The sequence below is a fragment of the Macrobrachium rosenbergii genome, chromosome 21 (assembly GCF_040412425.1).
Source record: "Macrobrachium rosenbergii isolate ZJJX-2024 chromosome 21, ASM4041242v1, whole genome shotgun sequence".
Classification (NCBI taxonomy): Eukaryota; Metazoa; Arthropoda; class Malacostraca; order Decapoda; family Palaemonidae; genus Macrobrachium; species Macrobrachium rosenbergii.
Genome location: NC_089761.1, coordinates 41,743,910 through 41,754,272, shown reverse-complemented (window position 1 = coordinate 41,754,272; position 10,363 = coordinate 41,743,910). Strand labels below are relative to the sequence as shown.

Genomic DNA, 10,363 nt, shown 5'->3' with positions numbered 1-10,363 from the left:
AAACTCTCGCACCTTCGATTCTGATATAAGGGGAAAAAGACGCGTTGTTTGACAAATCCATAAGATATTATGTATCTCATCGCTTTTGCTGTCTATATGCGCGTGAGGAGGCTAGTCCTTTCGATTGCGTAGTTGAAACACTTGGCGATTAATTGCTATTACGGATTTTCTTCTTTGGAAATTTTGTTTCCCAAAAGTTGTCTCTCCTTTCATTTTTTTTCCTCTCCCCTTTCCAATGTTGTTTCCCCACGAGCCTCCCTCTGTTTGTACGTTCTCAGTGTAATAACATCTCCCAGAGTGTTTCATTATTGTGGCATCCCCTGTTCCCTCTCTCTCTCTCTCTCTCTCTCTCTCTCTCTCTCTCTCTCTCTCTCTCTCTCTCTCGTGCAAAGTCGCAGTTCCACTTCCGAAATCCTTACAACTAAAATACTCGCGCCTGCATTGCATATCTCCTGTGCGTGAGCTAGAGTAAAGAAGAGGCAGTCGGCGGAGGAAATTATGGAGGAGGAAGATACTTGGAAGAAATTGCTTTTGAAGAGGCGTTCTCTCCTGTTACGCCAAGTCCGGGACTCTTGTGCTCTTATTAGAATCTCTCCCCGGCGGGGCACGCAAGAATCTTATCGCCTGAAATTACACATGCATGTCTATTCCGTTTTTCGTTTCGTTAGGAGCTCCCCACCTGGTCATGCAGGTGTCTTGTTGCGAAAGAGTGTGCGAGGGCATTCACTCTCATTGCTTTCATTAGAAGTTCCTCCACCCAGGTAAGCGCGAATGTTATCTCATTTGAACATGCCCACATCTATTCTCACTCGGCTCATGTTAGAATTTCCCCTCTGGGGTATGTAGAAATGTTACCACGTGGGAATATATACGTACTTCGATCCGAACTTCAGATGGTGAGACTTGCTAAGTAATAATTTTAGACCTGTCGTTGCTAATTGACTCTTTTAGAAGTGAAGAAACAACATTTTCTTTTAGAGTATTTTTCACCTCGGGAATCTCTTCCATCTCTGTAAGGTAATGGAAGGCTCTTATTGGCCCAACATTCATTGGCGGGGTCTTTTTCATCACCATTCTGGACAGGTGTTGAATCACGCACGAGAGAATAGAGAGTTTTCGTCGTATGATCCTCCGACATTTTGTCGTGCTCTCCTCTAATGGGATGGAATGCTCACTTGCATGAGAGAATATGAACTTCAAAGGGGTAGAACTCCTTACATTAATGCATGGGTCCTATAGTAATCATTCTGTGTGACGGTCTTGTCTGTCCACATATTTTTTTATTCCTTTTTTACTCGAATCATAATTGTTACTTTAGTATCAAGTCAGGCATGTTCGATTTGGTCACATGCAGTATCTCATTAGTTTGGTACAATATGCCCTGGATAGGGTCTCGGGTAACTGGTCTATTTCCTAATATGCATCCGTGGCTAGTCCTCTTTGATTGGGGACTATTGACGCCAGGATGTTAGTTCAAGTCTACAGCAGACGAGAAAAAACAAAATACTGTTTAGGCTTCGAAGGTTAGTTTTCCTGTGTGTGTCCGTGCGTGCTTGTTTGGTGGGGGATGGGTGAGAGGAATTGAATTTCATCACTAAAAGCCGGATTGAAAAAGGAGAATTGGGGGTTAATGCCCACTGAAACGTGCAAATGACAAGCTTTGGTGCGAGATACCAACAAAACTAATGGAGCGGGGGACGGTAAGTACATCTATCTACCCTGTCCTACATAGGATTATAAATTTTAAGGACTTGTGGACTAAAAAAAAAAAAATCGTGAAATCCAAATTGGGGCCTGTGCCTGAAACTAAGAAATCTACCCAGACATTTCTTAGGCTCGTTGTTGTCCGGACAGAAACGTCTACATACAGTTCTCGAATTGGGCGTCATGCTGTTGATAGGTGTTTATAAACCAGAGAAAAAGCACAATTGCTTGCATCATGTTATAAGTAGAAGAGAGATTGATGGATGTCGGGTATATTGCCATGTGGGTGGAGGGAAGGGAAATCTGAAGGTGGGGAAGGGAAACTGGATAGGAAGGGAGGGGGAGGGAAAGGGAAACTGGATAGGAAGGGAGGGTTGTGGGGGAGACTGGGTGAAAGAGAGAGGAAAGGGAGGAGGGGAGAGGGGTTGAAAAGCGGTGCTCCAAAGGGCTCGGTCGTCGTTATTTGATATTGGATTTCAATGGAAATCAATGGGGTCTGGGGGGGACTACTTCCCTCCCTCCCTCCCTCCCTCCCATTACCTTGCTTATTCCACCCTTTGGCCCCCTCCCCGGTCCCCCTCCGGGGGTCTTTCGTCACCTGGACATCTATCTCTGGAAGGTGCATATTTAGTTTGCGTTCTCGTTTGCTATTGATGTTATTTCTTTCCATTCGAGTCCATTTTTTATGATTCGCTCTGGAGGGGGGAAATTCTTATCGCTTGTTCTCCTGCAATGTGACTGTTGCATTTCGTTGCCTTTCCTCATGTTTTGTTGTTTTGGCCTCTTTCAGTGGTGCTTGAAGTGTTTGAACGTTATCCGGTGAACATTGCCACCAAGATTTTTGATGGTGGAATTTATAAACAAGTGATATATATTTTAGCCGTGGGTAATTATGGCAGTTGTAACACCAAGTCATATTAATTATTAGTGTAGGTATTACTACCCTTGATGATGATGTTGTTGTTGGTTTACAGGCAATAGATATCGCTGTATTCCAGAGGGATCTCAACTAAACTTGCCTGAGAGAATTCAGTTTATTTAGTTACCGGGATTGGTATTATTACACTTTTCCACTGTCAGTTTGTCCTCCTCTTTTTTTTGCTTTGGGAAGGAAAGAAACAGTATATTCCAGAGAATAGGTTGTCTCTGGATAAATCTTAAAATGACGCAGTTTCTTATTGCCTCTTCAAGGGTAGAAAATTGCAAGAATGTGGGAAAACGGGGATATGAAGTGGACTCAAAAGCAGTGCAGTTGAAAAAAGAAAGAATCAGCCACTTGCTAGATATATGGCTGCAGACATCACAGACCGTACCTATCGTCGTTTTACTTACTTTGAAATATCCATTAACTTTTTACCTGTGTCAAAATAAGCCGTCGGCTTTATACCTGAGCTTGAATCTTTTCATTACATAATTTCGTGAATGTTTTCACAAGGCGATTCCAGCATAGTATATTCAAGGACCTAGCCCGTTTTACACAATATTGCAGTCGCCATTACCATAAGCTGCTGGAAACTTTTCTTCCCTGCCGAGTACGAAAAAAGCAAACGTTATAAATTTAAATGAATTCTCAGCTGGTATTGAGATTGCTGAGGTTTCTACTTAGGCAGAATTTCTTCAATAAAGAAACAAGTTTTCTTTTCTTTTCTCGCAGGAAAGCTTACTGTTAATGGCAGAGATTTCTTAACTGTGTAGAAAAGAGTAAGTCTTGAGATTATAAATGATATGTATTTAAAGCAGGCGGCCAACTTACTCATCTCAGTCATTGTAAGTGGATGCTTGACATGGCAACAGACACTCCCTCTCTCATTCAGCTGGGTATAAAGTCTCATTGTGACCCATGACTTACGTGTTTCGCGCCGTTTCAGCTTATCGACAAGTGAATGACAAATCAGGTGTATTAATTGGAGCATTGAAAAATTTTGGCGAGAGAACATTTATAGCTAACAAAGAGAGCATCTTTGTATCTTAAGTCAAAAATATTTTTATCATATTTTAAAGTCATGTTTTTATAGGATTAACGAATAGAATGTTTTCATTGATATATATATATATATATATATATATATATATATATATATATATATATATATATATATATATATATATATATATATATATATATATATATATACACATACATATTTGCTATTCAAGAACTATTTAAGAAAATATATTGTCCCATATGATATTTCTTCTTAGGCAAACTTTCCAGCCATCACCCGTACCAAAAAAAAAAAAAAAAAAAAAAAGTGTTTCCAAAACAAACCTACAAAACATCCACGATGAAAAACATCCAAAATATGGGGCGGGGGGGGGGTCATTTCTGGCCCACCCCCTAAAAGGAATAATAAACAGGGAGCCGTCCAAAGAAAACATCCATCAGCCTCATTGAGATGAAAAAAAAAAAAAATTGGGGGAAATTTCTCTGGAAATTTCTTTGAAATTTTCGAAATGGCCAGAAAAAAGTTGCGTCTTTGTCAGTTCTGTAAACTTTAGACATATCTTTTATAGCTGCCAATACACTTTTCTGATGTTTCAAGTGAATGGAATAAAAAAAAAAGTGGGGGTCGGGACGCATAAAAGAAATGAAAAACCAAGTTGAGGAAGCGCAGAGAATTTACATTACTGTCATTAGACGAATTGCGAAGAAAAATATATGTACACACGCACACACACACTCACATATATTTGTGTGTGTGTATATATATATATATATATATATATATATATATATATATATATATATATATATATATATATATATACGCTTTTCTCTTGTAATCTTTTCCATGTTACTAAATGCACAAACTATGACAAATAAAAAGATATCAAACATTTTGAAGCTTTTATATATATGTATCTATAGATAATTAGATAGATAGATACATAGATAGATAGATATAGATATATATGTATATACTATATATAATATATATATATAAAATTCCAAAATGTCTAATATATTTTTATTTGTCATGGTTTATGCATAAGTAACATGAAAAGGTTTACACGAGAAAAGGAATATTTATTCTAATAAAAAAAACCTAGGCCAGAAAGCTCTGTAAACCATCCATATCTTTATTTACACTCCCCCCCTGCTCCTCCCCCGCTCCTCCTCGACTAAAAGAATACATAAAATAAGTTCAAATATTACTTATAACTGAGCAGATAGTTTTGTTCCAAAATTTTTTGCCCGTTTTTAAATCTACACGGATGGAAGGTCCACTGGAGGATGCTACGTATTCGTGCGTTCATTTTATTTCGGGTCTTTCTTGATCAGTGGTCGTTGGTTGGTAGGTTGTAGGTTAAGGTGGCCTTTTGCCATGATGTGCCTTTTCCTAATGGCGGCCCGTAGGTGTGGTAAGTTGGAAAAGTATCATAAGAGACGTGTTGTAGACCTCAGGTTTCACCTTACCAACTGTGGCGTTGACTGGTGAAAACGATCAAAATTGGATGAATGCCAGACGAGGTTGGCACACAGGCTCCCGTGCCCGTCAGTTGGGGCATGGGTATGGTGTACAAACATTGCCTCGAAAATGAGCATATGAAAGTTTATAACTGATTTTAGAGTCTGTCTCTGATGTGAGTGGCAGTGGACTACAATGAGACCTGAGAAACAAACAGAGTTTGCTAATTCTATCACATTTGTGTACTGTAGCTCCTCCGTAGGGGGTAGATGCTGTAGGCATTACATAAGGTTCTTTGCAGCGTCCCTTCTGCCCCTAACTGCAACCCCTTTCATTCCTTTTACTGTACCTCCGTTCATATTCTCTTCCTTTCATCTTACTTTTCACCCTCTCCTAACAATTGCTTCGTGATACATTTAACGCTGAGTGACATCATAGATCCCAGTGCTTGACCTTTGGCCCAAATTTTATATTCCAGTTCCAATTCCAATATACATTTGGTCTAAAAGCACGAGCTCTCTGACCGTGGAATCTCTTCGCAATAAATATTTAACGATTCATAGCACGGCTAGAATGAGATGGCACAAGAAAGTGGTATGTAGGTGTCTGGTGCGAGTGGCAGTGAAACACATTGAGGCTAGGGATTTAAACTGCATTGTGCAAGCTAACTGCACGATTAAAAAAGACCATGATTTTTAACAGAAAAAATTCGCCTTAGGCAGACTATGATGATAAAAATTAGTGTAATTAAGTATTCGGGAAATTGATCACGAAAATCTACCTGCACATATGCCTCTCAAATATCATAGCGAATGAATTTTAGGTATCTGTAAAATAAAACTATTGAGAGGGCTATTTGTTGTTGTTGCTATTAAAAACACTCGTATATCTAGTAACAATGACCAGTAGATTCTACATGTTAGTAAATATATATTAGTAAATAACACAGTTTATTTTTAAGAGACAATCTGGAGGATAAGTATAAAATTTACAGTGTGTATATTTATAAAATATGTAATGATCTGTGCTCTTGCAGTTCCTTGTAATTCTCGTACACTGTAAAAAGTTAAAGGTACAGAAAGGGTATAACGATGGAGCTGAGGTATATATACAACGTAAAACACCCCAAGGCTCAAAAATACCCCTCTGCATCAGGAGGCAGGGTATTTTTTGTGAATAATATACCCTCTATTACACTTTGTCTCAAAATGGGCTTGGTAAGTTTATGTGATCATGTCATGAAATTAACTTTTACTCTGTATTAAATCACCACATTGTTACACTGATAGTGTAATGCACCAAAAAGTTACTAAAAACATATTGGTTTTGAGTTATGGATAGTTTTGAAGCAAGAATTCCTACTACAAAATGCAGTACTTGGCAATTTATATTGTTGCCACGAGTCCCTTGATTACACAACAGCAGTTATAATATATACATCCATACATATACATATATATATATATATATATATATATATATATATATATATATATGTGTGTGTGTGTGTGTGTGTGTGTGTGTGTGTGTGTGTGTGTGTTACACAGACATACGCATATGGCAGTGTAATATGTTCGTTGTCCCGTAATTGCGCATGTTGCTGCGCGCCGCGACTCGGGAGCCCGGGAAATTTCAATGGTGTGCTATGCAGTGTAGATAAGGTGCTGTGTGATGTAACGCTGTTTTAATTGTGGCCTCTAAGCAGTAATTAATCGCTATCAGGAATATAATATCTACATCGTGAGAAATTACTCTCACAACGATTTTTTCAATATTTTGTGTATTCACTTGTTTCCATATTATCCATCTCTTTCTACAGAGTTATTAGTAGCTTATGTCAGTGAAATCTTCCCACCTGCCCAGTTAAGGCGCTGTCACACTATATAGCAATATTTCCGTTGACTTTTGAATTTGACGTCAACTTTTAATGTTTTGACGACGACTTTTTAGTGTCGTCGTCACGAATTTTGAAAGCGATAACGATCGAATTCAACCCGCCTCTCCCTCTACCGTCTACCCTACTCTACCGTCGACTTTATCGTTTGTTTACATCTAGGAGGGAGGGAGGGCGCGCATTTCAAGACATCAAGAGAAAGACGGAGGGCTTGGTACAGTGGACAAGGTCATCAGAGCAGTTTTTGGTAGAAGATTTGAGGGGGAGACGGTGCTTATGGGACCGCAAGCATGATAGTTTTATGAAAAAAGGTCTCAAGATGAAGAATCATGAAGAAATCACCATGCGACTCGGGGAAAAGTTTCCGGAACTTGCTGACCTTCATACAGGTAAGTCTGCTACTACAGTACTGTATATCTGGAATATCAGATTGTCTTATAGCCTAGGTCTACTCTCGTTATGCTATCATGTGTGCATTATCAAATTACATAACACAAATCTGTGATATTTTAGTGCTTCTCTAGCTTAATTTAGGCTAGTAGCTATACTAGGCAACAGAACCTGACTGGGTAGGCTACAGAACCTGACTCTGGTTAGGCTACAGAACCTGACTCTGGCTAGGCTACAGAACCTGACTCAGGTTGTGTAAATAAAGTTAGGACTATTCTATTTTTCAGCGGCAATGCTATGCCTAGACCTATATAGGCTGGTCTAGAAGTAAGCTATTCCTAGCCTAGTTTGAACTACTGCCGACTGTATACTAATTAGCCTAGAGAGCTTGGGTCATCCTAACCTAATTTTTCACACTTCACCTAAGATTTTAAACGTGTAGGCAAGTCTGCAACCCATGCCCTGAAAGAGGACATCATGCTAACCTAGCATGAAACATTTAATATATCTAAATAATTTCTGTAAAGATATTTAGTTCATTAGTTAATAATTTTTATATCAAGCTAAATATATGTTTTTCCCTTTCAGATCAAGTGCAGGCAAAATTTAGTAATTTGAAGGGATACTTCATCCATGAATATAAAAAAATTCAGGCTGCTCCAAGTGGTTCATGTGGTAAACCAAGCTGCAAGTGGGAATTGTTTGATTTTATGTCTTTTTTACATGATACAGTGGCTTCACAACCTACATATTCCAGTGACATTAATGAACAAGTAAGAGTATATACATATGTGTATTACAGTATTTATGTAGCAGTTTAATAATAGGTATAATTACTTGGCATTTAAGAATCAAATTTGCACAATAAACCTGCTGTAGGCCCAGGTAAGCAAAAGTGTAAGGTTAGGTCAGTAAGGTCAATAGAAAAATCTAATATTTTTAGTTAAGTAAAGGGAATTATGCTTGCCCTTCCATAATCTTAAATTATCAGAATTACTAATGCATCATTACCTAAAACTGATCCATTATACAGCAGTTTATGTTATCAACATATTCATAATAGAGTAATATATATGTTTTTTTTATTTACAGGTAAATCCTATAGATAATCCTCTAGTTATTGAGGTTACTCAAAACACTTTTGATGAATTTCAAATTGGAGAGTCAAGTATTGGGTTCTTCAACTCAACCTGTGTCCCCAGCTTTGACCTTTCTAATGGAAGTTCTGATCGGTCTGTTGCACCAGCAACTTCATCTCTACAGAACCAAAAAGCAAGTAACAGTAGTAAGAAGAGGAAGCTACAAAATTCATTTGAGGAAGAATGCTTGCAAACCCTCAAAGAATTGGGCAACACCAGTACGCCTAACGACCTAGGTTTCAGTGTGGGGAAAACAGTTGAGGTTTGGATAAGGTCCCTACTAGTAAATGGACAAAAGGTTGCAGCAGCTAGGATTTCCCAAGTCGTCCTGGAAACTGAGCGGGAATATGGCTTACCTGATGATAAAGTAGGTTAACAGTAGTTATCAATTTGGTGCTAAATTCTGTCAGTATTTAATCTCTGGTGGTAATTTGAATTTCAAATACATGATCTGTAAGACCTCAGGCTTTCTAGTCTAATCAAGTTCCTGTAGCTGTAAACATTTTGTATACAATAAAGTTCAGTCTAATCAAGATTGATGTCATGCAGCTTTAAACATTTTCTATGTAATAAAGTTGATTAAAGCAATTTCAGGGTTTGTTTCTCCAGGTATTGCAGGATACATATTTAAATTCCACATCGCTCTTCATAACTTTCTTATAAGTACTGAGGAGTAAATAATAGCAGTTGAACAAATAATGAATTTTATTTTAAGATTACTGTATATACAAATGCAAATATTCGAAGGCATATGGGAGAAAATGTCCACTAGTGCATATAGGCTCGTTCATCTTGGAGTGGTACTGCCCCTTCATTATTAAAGTAATAATCCATTAATGTGTTCCTTACATTTTGGGCATCACTGGTACTACGTCCGCCATGTCCAGGACTACTATCCAAACCACTGTTTGATAAACCTCTCTTATTTCAGGGGTGCATACAAATTCTTAGATTGTGCACGGATAGAATTATGTAAAACCACTATAGCAAACAAAATGTCCTTTACATTGTTTGGACAAGTTTGGATAGGTTTTGATAACACCTTAAATACTACTGAATGATACCAAAGGCATTTTCTGATGTGCGCCTTGCTCTTGACAACCTATAATTGAATATAGTTTTTACTTTGTTTAATTCCCTTCATGGGAAAGGTTTCATCAAATAGGGCTTAATTGGGAATGCCTCATCACCAACAATGACATATGGGCTTTGCTTATCAGTGAAAGGTAAGCAACATGATGATGGGATATTTAAAACTTCACTATCTATTGCTTCCTTTAGGCTACACCTATCCCAAACCCCACCGTCGCTGGCTCTTCCATTAGCACCTATATTTACATACAGGAACTTATAAGATGCATCAACTAATGCCATCATGATCATACTAAAATGACCTTTATAATCATGGAAACCATCACCAGAATGTGGGGGCTTTGCATTTAGCACCCTTTTCCCATCTAGTGCCCCTATGCAATTTGGAAAATTCCATTGCTGGAAATAATGCAGAGCAATTTCATTCCATTCCTCAGGAGCTGATGGAAGTTTTAAATATTCTGTTTTCATTATGTTGTATATGGCTCTGCATGTCTCTGGTATGAGGATGAAACCAGATTATGGCTAATCCGAAATTGATACCCAAGGGAAACTTGTGATTCTCCTGAAAAGAGAAAAATTCCCTTAGCAATAGTATAAATATATATATTCCTAATGTACATACTGTAAACCTTGCATTTTTGCCTTGACATATTGTACTACAGCTTATCTGGAATTATCAGTTAATTAATAACCATACTGTCATCAACTATAAAGTTTAAAATATAATAGTG

General features: G+C 37.9%; 1 protein-coding gene across 1 annotated transcript in view; it reads left to right on the top strand.

Annotated features, from left to right (window-relative positions):
• The window catches only part of LOC136849643 (uncharacterized), a 36,837-nt gene extending 27,712 nt beyond the window's left edge, over window positions 1–9,125 (top strand). Inside the window, exons 4-8 of the mRNA XM_067122945.1 lie at window positions 669–761; window positions 5,063–5,067; window positions 7,065–7,397; window positions 7,987–8,171; window positions 8,491–9,125. Coding sequence (XP_066979046.1) covers window positions 669–761; window positions 5,063–5,067; window positions 7,065–7,397; window positions 7,987–8,171; window positions 8,491–8,913 — 1,039 coding nt within the window. The 3' untranslated portion in view covers window positions 8,914–9,125. The remainder of the gene's footprint in view (window positions 1–668; window positions 762–5,062; window positions 5,068–7,064; window positions 7,398–7,986; window positions 8,172–8,490) is intronic.
• The last annotated feature ends 1,238 nt before the right edge of the window (window positions 9,126–10,363 follow it).